General features: G+C 46.8%; 6 protein-coding genes and 1 non-coding gene across 7 annotated transcripts; 4 read left to right on the forward strand and 3 right to left on the reverse strand.

Moving 5' to 3' along the window:
• Positions 1–121: 121 nt before the first annotated feature.
• On the forward strand, positions 122–1,616 carry F4822DRAFT_323948 (uncharacterized protein). The gene is made up of 3 exons (XM_051455510.1): positions 122–330; positions 384–709; positions 764–1,616. Exons 1-3 carry the CDS (start codon positions 267–269, stop codon positions 1,427–1,429), a joined length of 1,056 nt encoding a protein of 351 aa, XP_051312454.1. The 5' UTR covers positions 122–266; the 3' UTR covers positions 1,430–1,616.
• On the reverse strand, positions 1,492–2,064 carry F4822DRAFT_431552 (Rpp14/Pop5 family-domain-containing protein; the record flags this gene model as incomplete). The annotated part of the gene is made up of 3 exons (XM_051461491.1): positions 1,492–1,587; positions 1,655–1,794; positions 1,854–2,064. The coding sequence occupies 3 exons, from the start codon at positions 2,062–2,064 to the stop codon at positions 1,492–1,494; spliced, it is 447 nt and encodes a 148-aa protein (XP_051312455.1).
• A 274-nt stretch (positions 2,065–2,338) lies between these two features.
• F4822DRAFT_323967 (uncharacterized protein) lies at positions 2,339–5,505 on the forward strand. The gene is made up of 3 exons (XM_051455511.1): positions 2,339–2,947; positions 3,004–3,082; positions 3,131–5,505. The coding sequence occupies exons 1-3, from the start codon at positions 2,675–2,677 to the stop codon at positions 4,789–4,791; spliced, it is 2,013 nt and encodes a 670-aa protein (XP_051312456.1). The 5' UTR covers positions 2,339–2,674; the 3' UTR covers positions 4,792–5,505.
• Positions 5,211–5,348, forward strand: F4822DRAFT_t92. Its single transcript has one exon. It is a non-coding gene; the product is annotated as a tRNA-Ala (tRNA).
• F4822DRAFT_410921 (MFS general substrate transporter) lies at positions 5,488–7,582 on the reverse strand. Its single transcript, XM_051458809.1, has 2 exons — positions 7,181–7,582; positions 5,488–7,098 (listed from the first exon to the last, which is right to left on the reverse strand). Exons 1-2 carry the CDS (start codon positions 7,436–7,438, stop codon positions 5,854–5,856), a joined length of 1,503 nt encoding a protein of 500 aa, XP_051312457.1. The 5' UTR covers positions 7,439–7,582; the 3' UTR covers positions 5,488–5,853.
• Positions 7,583–8,465: 883 nt separating this feature from the next.
• On the forward strand, positions 8,466–9,884 carry F4822DRAFT_323970 (uncharacterized protein). Its single transcript, XM_051455512.1, has 3 exons — positions 8,466–8,858; positions 8,916–9,300; positions 9,381–9,884. The coding sequence occupies exons 1-3, from the start codon at positions 8,582–8,584 to the stop codon at positions 9,871–9,873; spliced, it is 1,155 nt and encodes a 384-aa protein (XP_051312458.1). The 5' UTR covers positions 8,466–8,581; the 3' UTR covers positions 9,874–9,884.
• Positions 9,885–10,062: 178 nt separating this feature from the next.
• On the reverse strand, positions 10,063–13,143 carry F4822DRAFT_323975 (uncharacterized protein). Its single transcript, XM_051455513.1, has 5 exons — positions 12,297–13,143; positions 11,903–12,240; positions 11,666–11,838; positions 10,462–11,617; positions 10,063–10,357 (listed from the first exon to the last, which is right to left on the reverse strand). Exons 1-5 carry the CDS (start codon positions 12,927–12,929, stop codon positions 10,252–10,254), a joined length of 2,406 nt encoding a protein of 801 aa, XP_051312459.1. The 5' UTR covers positions 12,930–13,143; the 3' UTR covers positions 10,063–10,251.
• Between the last annotated feature and the right edge of the window lie 52 nt (positions 13,144–13,195).

The raw sequence follows: 13,195 nt of genomic DNA on the forward strand, positions 1-13,195 counted from the left end.
CAGTGATAAGAATACAGGGAGTAGGGCGGTCCCACTGTACCCGTAAGGTACTGTTTAGCCCCATATTAAGTTTCCCCCGAAGCTACTGGAAGTACTAGAAGTGGGATGCCGGATGGAGGGGCAACTGCATATCCCACCCGGAGCTCACCCATTTCATCAGAGCAGCTTCCTTCCCACCTACAACTACGTCGCCGATCCCACCCAGCTTTTTCCGAGTCGCCGATTGTTTCTTTCTCCTTTATACCTTCGCGCTTCAATATTTCGAGATGCCTTTCGCGCAGCTTGTCCTGGGCAGTCCAGGCTCGGGTAAAAGCACCTATTGCGATGGCAGTAAGTTATCTAACTATTTCTTTGTATTGGAGATTCATTCTAACTCTTTTAAGTGCACCAGTTCATGAGCGCGATAGGACGCGAATGTTCGGTCGTCAACCTAGACCCTGCGAACGATAAAACGAACTACCCATGCGCCTTAGATATTCGCGACTTAATTACTCTAGAAGAGATCATGAGCGATGATCAACTCGGTCCGAATGGCGGTATATTATACGCGTTCGAAGAACTCGAACACAACATGGAATGGCTAGAGAAGGGACTTAAGGAGCTAGGAGACTCATATATCTTGTTTGATTGCCCCGGTCAAGTCGAACTATATACGCACCACAACTCACTCAGGAATATCTTCTTTAAGTTGCAAAAGATGGATTACCGCGTACGTATCTCTATTAGCGACCATATCTAAAGCCTGCACGCTAACGATTCGCAGCTCGTAGCTGTACATCTTTGCGACAGCTTCTGCTTGACCCAACCTTCCCTCTACATTTCCAACCTCCTCCTCACCCTCCGCGCGATGCTTCAGATGGACCTCCCTCATATCAACGTCCTTACCAAGATCGACAAGGTCTCATCGTACGACCAACTACCTTTCAACCTCGATTACTATACCGAAGTACAAGACCTATCATACCTCATGACATATCTCGAGGAAGAGTCGCCGGCAATGCGCAGTGATAAGTTCCGCCGACTGAACGAAGCCGTCGCCAATCTTGTCGAGAACTTTTCCCTAGTCCGATTCGAGGTTCTCGCAGTCGAGAATAAGAAGAGCATGATGCAGCTACTGCGGGTAATCGATAGGGCTGGAGGATATGTATTTGGTGGAGCTGAGGGTGCAAATGATACCGTGTGGCAAGTCGCGATGCGTAACGAATCGTCTATGATGGAAGTGCAGGACATCCAGGAGCGATGGATCGATGCGAAAGAGGATTATGATGCCGCAGAAGAGAAGGAATGGGAGGCGCAACGTAAGATGCAGGAAGGCAGCACTGGGGCTACCACCCCCGACTTGATTCCCGATGACGACGATGATGAGTTCGATGGAATGCCTCCGCCCACAGGCGATAGTGGTGTCAGGGTAGTGCGAAAGAACCAGTAAACCACCTCAACCATCGGTTATTTCTCCCATTTCTACGTCGCTGTCGTCCTCGCCGGCGCCCATCAAATTCGCCATAGTCGCGTCGCGTTGCGGCCTTTCTGACTTCCCGAATATGTTGCTGAGAGAGTCATCAGACTTCTCTTTGTAGTCATTCTCCACTGCGAATATAAGATTTCGCGCGCGTCGAATAGCTTCTTCCTCAGCCTTACGCATAGTGCCGCTTACATGGACAACGCGAAAGACGCAGGGTTGCCCGTTTCTAACAGGAACTGAGTTCATAAATGTGAGAGCGGACCAAACTAGGCGATATGATGATCGCGAAATCTTCAGAATGAAAGTGGAGGTTGCATGCGAGAAATATTTAACTAGAAGGGTTAATGTAAGCCACATGCAACTTGCGATGGGTTCCAAGCCGCTGACTCACCACCCAAGTTTCCGCCTTCAATGGCTCCGGAACCATAATCCCCAAATAAACTGGCGACTTCTGTGCGTATACCTCTGAGCAGGGCTGCGGGAGTGAGTTGGTCGGTTGTCGGTTGGTTGACGACTACGACATCAGGAAGATCGGAATGGTTTCCGAGTTCATTTGGGTAGAGGATCTTTACTAGAAGATAACGTTCCTTGATTCGCACCATCGCGTTGAATTTAATGGAAAGCCTAATTCAAGGAATTATAGTTACCATTATATACCTAGGTAGTAGAAATATTACTGCTTGAGCCTTAGGGTGAATGTTGATATTTCGGCGTGCGTGAGTTGTAGTGTGAAAGTTGCACTGGGTTACGAAATTTCCACTTAGATACCTAGGTACCTAGGTACCTAAATGAAGCTTCCTAAGGCTATCTTATCGGAGCTCTGTGGGGATATTCCCGACTAGCGGCCGAAGCTTCTACAATGACATAATTCGAGCAGTGAATAATTCTATTATCTTGTCCTCGACTTAATTACTATAGAAATTGTAGAAATTTGTATTCTATGAGTAAAATATTATATACGGCGGTTATTCCTTTATTTTTTTCCCCCCAACCATAATAATCTATACAATAAATGCTGATTGAGGATTAATTCCTCGAACCCATCAAAGCGATTGTATTTCCACCCCGCATTTATTTATACATGAAGCTTCTCTTTTTATATCGCGCCGACTAGATTCAATTCAATTAGTGTTTTATTTACCCAATAAATTTCTCAATTAACATCAAATTCATCTTATAAAGCTTTTTAGTATACGAGTTGTCTTTGCCGCCATGTCTAACACTCCGTTAAGGGCTGCATTGCTCATTGTCTCTACGACAGCAGCCAAGGATCCCTCCACAGATGCTTCCCAAGCAGCTCTAAGCGATGTACTTGAGAAAGAAGGTGATGGAAAATGGGCACTCGTCGACACCAAAATAGTCCCAGACGTTGTGACTCAAGTTCAACGACAGATCATGCTATGGACGGATGTCGCGGCGGATACCATTAATCTCGTTATAACTACCGGAGGTACCGGATTTGCAGTAGCTGACAACACCCCAGAGGTATGTGAGGAACAGTTACTAAGTCAAATTGTATAGATGTAGCTAACTCGGTATAGGCCGTCTCGGCCATACTGCATAAGCCAGCGCCTGGCCTTGTTCACGGCATGTTGGCGGCTTCTTTAAGCGTCACTCCATGTAAGTCAAGTACTATTTTGACCGGAAATACCCGCTAATATTGAGTAGTCGCCATGATGTCTCGCCCGGTTGCAGGTGTTAGAAATAAATCTATTATCATCACACTTCCAGGCTCACCGAAAGGAGCTCGAGAGAACTTACAAGCTATTCTGAAGACATTACCACACGCGTGCCTTCAAGCCGCCGGACTGGACTCGAGGACGTTACACGCCGGTGGGGTTAAGAAGCTTGAGGCGGATGCTGGTATAGGATCGGGTAGTCATTCACATTCCCACGATCATCAACATAGTCATGGAGCTGGCCACCAGCATAGCCACGGCCACGGCGGTTTAGTCCGACATACAGCTCCAAGTTCTAATCCGATGTCTAATGATCCCAACCTCGGCCCTAGCCGACGGAATCGAGAATCCCCATATCCGATGCTCTCAGTTGATGACGCATTAAATAAGATCAAGGAACAGACACCACCTTCGGAGATAATCACAACTAAGGTCGATAGGTCATTACCGGGCCATGTCCTGGCCGAGGACGTCCAAGCTAGAGAAAACGTACCCGCCTTCCGAGCAAGTATTGTAGATGGCTATGCGGTCGTCGTCCCGAAGGACGGTAACCTAAAAGGGGTCTTTCCAGTTGCTTCCGTCTACCATGCTTCACCGGGTGAAGTCAAACCGTTGAAGGAAGGAGAGATTGCTAGGATTACGACTGGAGCACCTTTGCCTCCGGGAGCGACCTCCGTTATAATGGTTGAGGACACGATTCTGAAGACTATGACCGAGGACGGGAAAGAAGAAAAAGAGGTGGAGATTCTTGCTGACAATGTGAAAGAGGGAGAGAATATTCGTGAGATTGGGAGTGATATTAAGACAGGAACAGTCATTATTAGTAAAGGCGAGCAAATTTCAGCAGTAGGCGGCGAGATAGGCCTGCTTGCTGCTGTCGGAGTTGCAGAGGTGAAAACTTACCGCAAGCCCGTTATAGGAGTGTTATCTACCGGCGACGAAATTGTTCAGCACGATAGACCGGGCGATTTACGGCTTGGTGAAGTGCGCGACACTAATCGTATCACCTTAATGTCCGCGGCACAGGAATGCGGATTCGAAGTCGTTGACCTAGGTATCGCAGCGGATAAGCCTGGTACTTTGGAAGAGACGCTGCGGGATGCGTTGCGACGTGTCGATTTTATCATTACTACCGGAGGGGTTTCGATGGGCGAACTTGATCTTCTGAAGCCGACGGTTGAGAGGTCATTGGGTGGGACCATTCATTTTGGTCGTGTAGCTATGAAACCGGGCAAGCCGACGACATTCGCTACCGTGCCCGTTAAGAACAATGCCGGCGAGCGGGTTACAAAGGTCATATTTTCCCTCCCCGGTAATCCCGCATCGGCTATCGTTACGTTCCACCTCTTCGTGCTTCCCTCGCTTCACCAGATATCGGGCATTTCGCCGGCCGGCCTAACGAAGGTCCCCGTCACACTCGCGCATGACTTCACGTTGGATAAGACGAGGCCCGAGTACCATCGCGCCATCGTCTCGGTGGGTAAAGATGGAGCTCTAATTGCGGCTAGCACGGGCGGCCAGCGAAGCTCCAAGGTTGGTAGTCTGAGAGGCGCGAATAGCTTATTATGCATGCCGAGTGGCAAGGAACCTCTGAAGAAGGGGACGAAGGTCGATGCGCTTTTGATGGGTGGTATCAGGAGCGAGGTTTAAATCGCATCGCCATACGAGTCAGTATTGCCTAGCATTTGGTTTATTTAGCTAACTTGTTGTATGATATTCATGAATGATAATGACTTGTGTCGTTTTATTCTTGCATAGCAACCAGTCATGTAAGTCAACCAATGTCATCCCACTGCCGCATTTAATATTATCATCCATCCTTTTATGAGAATCCCTTCCACATCCAATATCCACCCACCGCTTTACCTAATAATATTCATCCCATCTTAGTGCTAGCACCGGAAGAGGACCCGGGCGGGACTCGAGTGGAGGCGTTCGCATTCGTTTAGTCCCCATCTAGACCCATCACCATCCACTTCTACCCTACAGTCTAGACGTATAAGACAACATAGCAGAATAAAATTTTCATCAGGCGGCAGAGGCCAGAAACTTTCTTAAAACTCCCGCAGGGGCTTGTGGTTTAGTGGTATAATACTCCCTTAGCACGTGACCGACGATGATGAGGATTCATCTCATGGATGGATTACTAACTTGTTCGGTTCGTCTTAATTTGGGAGTGGTCCGGGGTTCGATTCCCCGCGAGTCCATCTGTAGAGGTTAGATTCCTCTTGTGCCAGGTCTTTTTTTTTCTTCCGCCGCGCCGTTAGTACGTTTTTGCTTCCAATAGACATTCGAATAATCTCGCGATACTACCTAAGTAACATTCCGATGTATAAATAAATGAGGTTTTTTTTTTAATATTATTTTTATTTGGCGGTGTTGAACAACCGTAGATTCAATGCTAACATGCTAGATCATTATTATTTACTGTTCCTCTTTTTAAAACCTGAACCATATGTATGCCCTTATTTCTTTAGAGTCACTAAACGTGCTCGAGTGGATTCCAATCTATTAATGCATTAAGGATCGTGGTATCATCGCTTCGTCTATAGCAGTATTTCCCGCCGTCTATGCTAACGCCGAGATTTCATAATAAGTATGAGGAAGATAGTTGTGCCTCCAAGATTCCAGGCTTTATACCTAGAAAATATTAGTATTAAGGGTAGGGTTATGTGCGTATCTTTGCAGTCAATGTGGTGTTTTCCGGGTAGATTATTCCATCACGGCAATGCTCTCTTGAAATACTTCGTTCTGCGCGCCCGACTTCGACTTGCCCGCTTTTATGTCATTATCGCCCACGATACTAGGGGAATGTTTCCTCGGTACCGAAAGCAGCTGCACGATCCCAATAATCGCAACGCCACCACAGCTGAACCAAGCAGCCGCGGAACCGCCGGCACTGTATATGATACCAACCAGTGGTGGCGATATAGTACGGGCTAAGCAGCAAGCAGACATAGCCAATCCGTTGACCTTACCGAGGACCAGTGGGGACGGTGTGGCATCTTTCAATAAGATGAGTGCGCACGGGATAACAATGATGCCGAAGAAGCTCTGTAGGATCATCGAGAGGTAAATACCAGGAGACACAAGGGCTTCCGGTATAACGGATAGGAAGGGCATAATCATGTATGCGAGCGGGTAGAAGACAACATTAATAATGAATGACTTCCAAACCCCGACTTTATCCACAAAGATGGGGAAAATGATTCCTTGGATGAATAATCCGAGAATTCCGTTCACGGATAGATAGACACCCACATCGTGGACTGTGTATCCTAAACCGCCAATTAAATCGATCTCGCCGGGGCCTGCTGCTGGCTTATCCAAAAGGTGGGTGGGTAAAAGTGTGTTGAAAGCCATTTGATGGTATGAAACTAGGACCAACGAGATGGTTATCATGATGATGGTAAAGTTAAATGTCCGCCCTGTAAATTTCTCTTCTTGTTTCGGGGGAGCTGGTGGCAGTCTGATTGATCGGGCGGTACCGAATGACGATCTCCTCAGATCAAAGTTCTGCTCGACCGGTACCGGAAGACTCTCTTCAATAAACACCGGCCTGTCGCTCGCTGCTATCGAGTGACTTCTGATAGACGACCTCCGGTTCTTAGAACCATGTAGTGGAGTGCGCTCATCAATAGTATCATCATCTTCGAAAAGACTGTCATCGGTCGCTTTCCCACCCCGTGGATTTGTCTCTTCGAGGAAGAGAATACCCTGTATGATAGCTAAGATAATGGCAACGACCGACACGAGATTCGGTAGGAGGTATGGGTATCTCCCAAAGATACCATCAGCGGGAAATATCGACGGATAGAATATTGCTGGTTGAGCTAAGAATCCACCCATGGCGGAACCGATAATACCACCTAGAGTCCAAACGAAAGGTTGCGAAGCATAAGCCACTGGTTCATGTTCTGGTATCTTGACCATTTCGGCTACCATCGTTTGCATAACCTGTTACCATGTAAGCATTTTCTCAGGTCAATTGAACATGGAAAGGTGAGATCTTGGTAGCGAAAGACAAAGCGTGACCCACAGCAACATTGCCATTCAAAGCTCCGCCAATAAATCTGGCCAGTAACGCAACCCAGTACTCGGTCGCAAGTCCGAAGATAAGACTCGATATTGCGACGCCACCGAGTCCGAATAAAACCACCGGCTTTCTTCCATACCGGTCGGAGAGAGCACCCCAGCCAATGGCGGTTAAAGCTTCGGCGACGGCATAAGCTGAGACCAAGAGACCGGCATAAAACGATGCATCAGTATCGTCACCTCCGTTAAGATCCTGGACCATCACGTATGTATACGCGAGGATCGAATTGAACGCGATTGGCTCCGAGAAGCGACATATTGCTACGATTGGGTTTTGGTCAGCGAGCTGAACAATCGCGTAAGCTTGGCAAGGGTGCGCGCACCAAGTATGATGAGTTGCTTTGTTGGAAAAGCATGTGAATTTGGATCCTGCGTTCTGTCTGAAGGCATAATAGTCTAGAGTTCTAGAAGCTATGTCTCGCTCGCTTCACACTAACACGATAGTTTCGTCTAATCAGCTTGCGTCGTAGTTTAGGGGATTTTCTTCTCCCTGCTACCTCTAGTGACTTTCTATCGTTGGAGAAAGATGCTGATCTCTCACCTAGCTTGAAGAAGAAGGTAGGTTAGGAGGTATGTAGTATGTAGGGCAGACCGGCTGGCGGTTTTTTGCCTGGCTGCTGTGCGGGGAAGCTCTTCTTTTGCGAGGTCGGCCAAAAGGGGTCCAGTAGTCGTCGATCACTGACTGATCTTTGGAGTTTACTCGGCAGAACATCCTTGCATATGGATTTGCTATAGGTTTTCTGTTCACCTGTCACGAAACTACTGTGCGTTGCGAATAAACAGTTCAATCTAGAATCTAGTTCAGTGTGGCATGTGTGGGTGAATGAGTGTGGGAGCGAGAAGCTTGATAGTCGGCAAATGCTGTGGAATACAAAGCCTTCCCGCCAGTAGCGAGCACCGCTAGCACCCTATGGTACCTACTTAGGTAAGGGATTGGGTGGCTTGCTGATTATCTAACAGTGGCGTTACTGCGCTGCGGTCCGCTGAAGAGCAAGTCAGCTAAATTGTTACAGCGATTCTAGATACTTTACCTGCTTCCCGAAGTACGACATGGCACGATGCCCGTGGATGACTCGGTGCAGAGCCTGACACATCGACTGTAGCCGTTCCATCCCTTATACTTTCACAATAAAAGCGACACGTCAATATGCGCGGTTTTATAATTAAGTAGGTAAATCCAATAAGTGTAATAACTTCTAACGATGCATGTTGGAACGGATTCGTTTGGGTGGCCTCGCGCCGCTACACAGCCATAGCACTTCCGTGGTATATCTCTTGCGCAATCCAACTTGTCTCTCAGGTAGGCGTTGCATGCAACGTTTTTGCAATTACCATCACCGCCAAAATGAATCTCCCCAACATGGGCAACATCTTCAGCCGCTCGGTCAGCGAAACGTCCAAACTGCCCATCGTACCAACTTATATGGACATTCGGTCGTTCTATGGAGACACGACCCTCGCTATATACCATTTCGAAGAGGGTAGAATTACCTTTGAGAAACGCATGCCCCCAATTCTCAAGGAGGGTGAAGACCGCCTTCAGGAAATGGCAGTTATACTAATGGAACCACATTCACCTTGTGTTGATGTCGCCTTGACCTTTGACTTTCCGGAACCTCTCAGTATGCCACCTATTGCGCTGGTTTGGGAGGATTCGTTTTATTGACGTTGAACTTCAGAATCGCTATTTATAAAATTGGCTCATGCGTGCAAGGACGGCACCATAGAGCAACTAGAGTTGATTGATGCTGAGATACAGTCTCAAGTCCATATCTCTATATTATCAGATAAGACAGCCCTAGAGGCCCTTGTTTGCCTTACCATCGATCTCAAGAATGTATCACTAGCCAAGGCACTTTTAGCCAGAGATTCGCCCGCGCCCGAAGACGATCAGACGCGATTTTTATGGAATTGGAGAGCATCTGCTGTTGCAATATCTGACGACACTGTCAACACGGCTCTCGTGCGATACCGTTGGCTCCCAAAGTTCAACACCGAAACTTACGCCAGCCATATACCGGAAATTTTGGATGAGGCGGCGGCGATTGACCGTATTGATGCACTGTAAGTATACCCCTTATCAACTTCTCATACTCCGGCTTTGGCTCTAGAAGCACTGCATTACTTATACATCGAATGCGCAGGCTTGAAATCGGCTACGGCTTCACCTTCACCACAGAAAACTACCGGCTGGGCTCTTACCTTTCTCTTTTGCATAAGGTGATCGTGAAGTCACCATTTCCGGTTATTCACCATCTAGTATCGCGCGCTCCCATCCCAAGTGAAGATCCCCTATACGGGAACCTAGTCGCAGTAGCTGCGGCGCGCACAGAGGATGGACCCGCGACTATCGAACTTTTACTAGAGAGCGGACTCAACATAGATTATGCACATTGGTGGGATGAGCCGAAGGGCACTGCACTACACATGGCTATCTACAAAAACATACCAGTCAATGTTCAGTGTTTATTACAGCATGACGCGAAGATGCTGCAAGATGCGAAAGGTAGGACGCCTCTAGCGTTTGCAGAGGAATTAGGCCGTGAGGAGATAGTCGAAGTTTTGAAAGACCATTTGCAGAAGAAGGGCCTGCCCTTTGACTATGTGGATCAAGACCCAGCCATTCAAGAGGGTTAGGGTTGGGGTTGAAGTTGGGGTATCAGGTTACACAGGAAGCTGGTTTAGGTGAGACAGATGTGTAGAAAGGTAGAAGTAGACGTAGGTAGAGCAAGTAGGTATATGTATTATAGCCACATAAGATCTCATAAACACTTTTTATTACTATGTAGCTTTTTAGGGGTAAGCTTCTCGTAGATAGTTGCGCTAGATAATTCTCCTTTAGCCTTCCAATATTGAAGTGCAGGTATATATGGCTCCTGGACATATATAATACTTTTCGGGTATATATTTATAATGCATTGCCCTATTTCCCTGAGCGTCAATGACACAGCGAATTGACGTCCATTGCGATATTATTAGGGATGGTGTGTAAGACATGTATCCTTCGTACTCGTTCTACCATCGGGGTTCTTCCTCATCTACTCTATCGTTTGCCCGACTCAACGGCCCGATAACTATTGACTTAACGGGGCTAGAGACACTCTTAACATCAACGTTATCCCTAATATTTCGCATATTAGCTTGATTTATGTTCGTTGTAATTGTGTATAAAAATGGAGACATAGGAAGAAGGATAAAGGGGTTGTAGAAGTGGGTGTCACTTACCGGTTACGATTCCAGCCTGAACTATCTAGATAGTCAAGATGCCTCCTCCCGTTAGCATTATCGCCGAATCGCACGAAGTGGAACGAAATATAGTTCGTATCCAATTTCCTCAATTCCAACTCTTTGGCAAGCCGTGCCATTGGCTGCTCCACACCGCAAGCAGCTTCTTCATCATCGCCACCACCCCAATTGCCATCGGTGAAGACGTATATACTGGTAGGTTTTCTAGAGAACATGGAAAGATTCATGCCAAAGAGTCGGGTCGGTAGGCGTTTAAAGATCACGTCATCGACGAGACGTGCAACGCAGTTCTCCATCAAATCCGGCGCCCGTCGGTATTTATGCCGCGCCACCAACTTCGTCAATTTACCGGAACGATGGCTATGGCGAAGACACTTGGGAGCCGATGCGAAGGAAAGCTCAACTCTCCGTCCCTCAAGCTTTCTAGTAAGGTGTAGTAGTGCTGGAAACGAATTTTCGACCGATTTAGCGTGGTCTCTCATCGATGTCGAGTCGTCAATGAAGAATAAGTGATGTCTGTCGGGTACATTGACCTTGAGGTCGTCTACCAGTTCTTGAATGTCCGAATTGATAGACTTCCGAACTTCCTTGGCGTTGTCGCCTGCGGCGGACCGCCGCTTCGTGATATTTTCTCCGAGAGCTGCTAAAGACGGGCCTCGATGTTTAGGCGATATTTCATCTTTCAATATTGGTGTGGCGGGCCGTGTATCAAGTGTTTCGGAGTCGGGTGTGTCAAGGACTTGTTGGAATTTTTCCATCAATTGCTTGGCATTGTAACGTTCGTTGGCGTTGGCGAGTAACATATGCTCGTTTATGATTTTTATGATGCGAGATGTGATAGTATCCTTATTTGATTGGCAGTACTCGATAATACTATCGTGCGTCTCGTCGACAATACGCAGTCGACCAACACCGTCGTGGAAGCAACCCTCGTAGTCGTTATCGCGGAATGCGCGGGTGGTTTGGTGATATGCTTTTCTCCTTTTATGGTATTGATTTATTTCATCGGAACCTCCTTTGATCCATGCGCAAACGTCACTCAGCACGGCACCGAATGAGAAAATATCGGCTCTAGTGTTAATCATGTTCGGGGCGTTCTCTTGATACGGAGCGTGATGACTACACTCGGGTGAACCTGTCCCAAGTTAGGATCAAACAGAGTAATGAATCGGGAATAACGTACTGTATAACTGATTTCCAACTTTATCAAGCCCCATTGCTTCATTACTATTCACCCTCGACTCTTTGACATGTGTAAATAACCCAAAATCTGCAATCTTGGGGGTGAAATCGTAAGGTGAGCCCGATGATCCTTTGAAGAGTAGAATATTTTCGGGTTTAATATCTTCGTGGATCCTAACGACGAACTTAGCCAGTGCAATCAAGATAAGTTACTATTAGGTAGCGCGTCGAGTCTTACCCATTGACATTACCTCCACCAGCATCTATCAAGTGGTGGATGTAGTGTAAACCTTGGAAGCATTGAGATAAGCTCCCCCAAAATTGCTTAATATCTGCTCCTTTAGGGTTCTCGGTGGTCTTAAGAAACTCGGCGAGGTCGCCCCCATCAGCGTATTCGAGTATTATATTAAAAGAATTCGCATGGCGAAACGAGCCGTGATAGGCGATGACATTATGTGGGAAAGAGTTCTTCAGTGTGCGCAATGCTTTGACTTCATTTTCGTATAGCTTCTCGAACCTTGAACGGTAGTATGTTTTTAATACGAACGTATTTGTTATCGGTTGGTCTCTAGCATCCTAATAAAATCGTAAGAAAGGAATTAATAACTTTAGGGTGTATGAATAATAAATACCCGTCGCACGAGATGATTGCATGAATCATAAATGGTCATCTTCCGAATAATTGCTGCATCCCCATTTGTGATTCTGTCGTGGGAAATCCTATCTAACTTTTCGATCGGTAATACCTGGTGCTCATCGAGGCAACGATCTTCCAAGTTGGCGGGGCTGAAAATCAATGGGAAAAAGAGCCACTGGTCCTCGAAGATACGGCTAAATAAGCTGTCGTAATAAGCAGCTCTGGGCCATTGCTCTGGGCGTCTTTCCAGCGGCAATTTGTCATCGTTCAAATTGTATTGGGTGAAGCTTTCCAAGTTCTCAACTCGTTCGCAATAGACAAGTGTGGAGAACGTTCGGAGGTAGCTCTCTCGGATACTATCGATGTTGAAAGACAGCGGTGGTTGGGAAGCGTTTAAAACTTTGCTAATTTGTGCTCTTGTCCAATATTTGCGTAAAACCGGTAGTGGAACGAAGCTGAGATTATTTTCCGAAAAGTCTTCGATATATTTTCCGCGTTGCTCATCTACGAATCTAGAGAAGTCGGCAAAGGGTTTGCGGCGTGGGTTACCATTAGGAATGGCGTTAAGCGAATGAGCTGAGTGAGCAGTGTGTGCTGGGACGCGACGGCCCTTCTTCGATTGCCGCATCAGTCAATTGGTTATTCAAGAACAGCTAGAAGCCAGTGAGCGGATAGATTCTGAGAGAAATGAGTATAACTGGCTAGTGATCAGGAAAATATATACGAAATGACCATTAATGGCTGGATCAATACTCAAATTAATGACTTATAAAGTTAGAAGATCGAAGAGCAAATGCCCACCCAGTGGAATTAGAGGACGGGGTGTTATTATTGGCAAAGCGTCCATAGCAGCGTATAAAGATGCATACATATGATGAGGCAGCCGAATGATAA

Source organism: Hypoxylon trugodes (assembly GCF_022578975.1).
Source record: "Hypoxylon trugodes strain CBS 135444 unplaced genomic scaffold F4822scaffold_7, whole genome shotgun sequence".
Taxonomy (NCBI): domain Eukaryota; kingdom Fungi; phylum Ascomycota; class Sordariomycetes; order Xylariales; family Hypoxylaceae; genus Hypoxylon; species Hypoxylon trugodes.

Excerpts from the sequence above, each read along its gene's own strand:
- F4822DRAFT_323948 (XM_051455510.1), top strand. The coding sequence starts at position 267 with ATGCCTTTCGCGCAGCTTGTCCTGGGCAGTCCAGGCTCGGGTAAAAGC. Across the intron at positions 331-383 it reads AAGCACCTATTGCGATGGCA|TGCACCAGTTCATGAGCGCG; the intron begins GTAAGTTATCTA and ends AACTCTTTTAAG. Across the intron at positions 710-763 it reads TGCAAAAGATGGATTACCGC|CTCGTAGCTGTACATCTTTG; the intron begins GTACGTATCTCT and ends AACGATTCGCAG.
- F4822DRAFT_323967 (XM_051455511.1), top strand. The coding sequence starts at position 2,675 with ATGTCTAACACTCCGTTAAGGGCTGCATTGCTCATTGTCTCTACGACA. Across the intron at positions 2,948-3,003 it reads TAGCTGACAACACCCCAGAG|GCCGTCTCGGCCATACTGCA; the intron begins GTATGTGAGGAA and ends AACTCGGTATAG. Across the intron at positions 3,083-3,130 it reads TTCTTTAAGCGTCACTCCAT|TCGCCATGATGTCTCGCCCG; the intron begins GTAAGTCAAGTA and ends AATATTGAGTAG.
- F4822DRAFT_410921 (XM_051458809.1), bottom strand. The coding sequence starts at position 7,438 with ATGGTCCAGGATCTTAACGGAGGTGACGATACTGATGCATCGTTTTAT. Across the intron at positions 7,099-7,180 it reads CTTTGAATGGCAATGTTGCT|GTTATGCAAACGATGGTAGC; the intron begins GTGGGTCACGCT and ends ACATGGTAACAG.
- F4822DRAFT_323970 (XM_051455512.1), top strand. The coding sequence starts at position 8,582 with ATGAATCTCCCCAACATGGGCAACATCTTCAGCCGCTCGGTCAGCGAA. Across the intron at positions 8,859-8,915 it reads TGACTTTCCGGAACCTCTCA|AATCGCTATTTATAAAATTG; the intron begins GTATGCCACCTA and ends GTTGAACTTCAG. Across the intron at positions 9,301-9,380 it reads ATTGACCGTATTGATGCACT|GCTTGAAATCGGCTACGGCT; the intron begins GTAAGTATACCC and ends TCGAATGCGCAG.
- F4822DRAFT_323975 (XM_051455513.1), bottom strand. The coding sequence starts at position 12,929 with ATGCGGCAATCGAAGAAGGGCCGTCGCGTCCCAGCACACACTGCTCAC. Across the intron at positions 12,241-12,296 it reads GCAATCATCTCGTGCGACGG|GATGCTAGAGACCAACCGAT; the intron begins GTATTTATTATT and ends CGATTTTATTAG. Across the intron at positions 10,358-10,461 it reads TCAGGCTGGAATCGTAACCG|GGATAACGTTGATGTTAAGA; the intron begins GTAAGTGACACC and ends GCGAAATATTAG.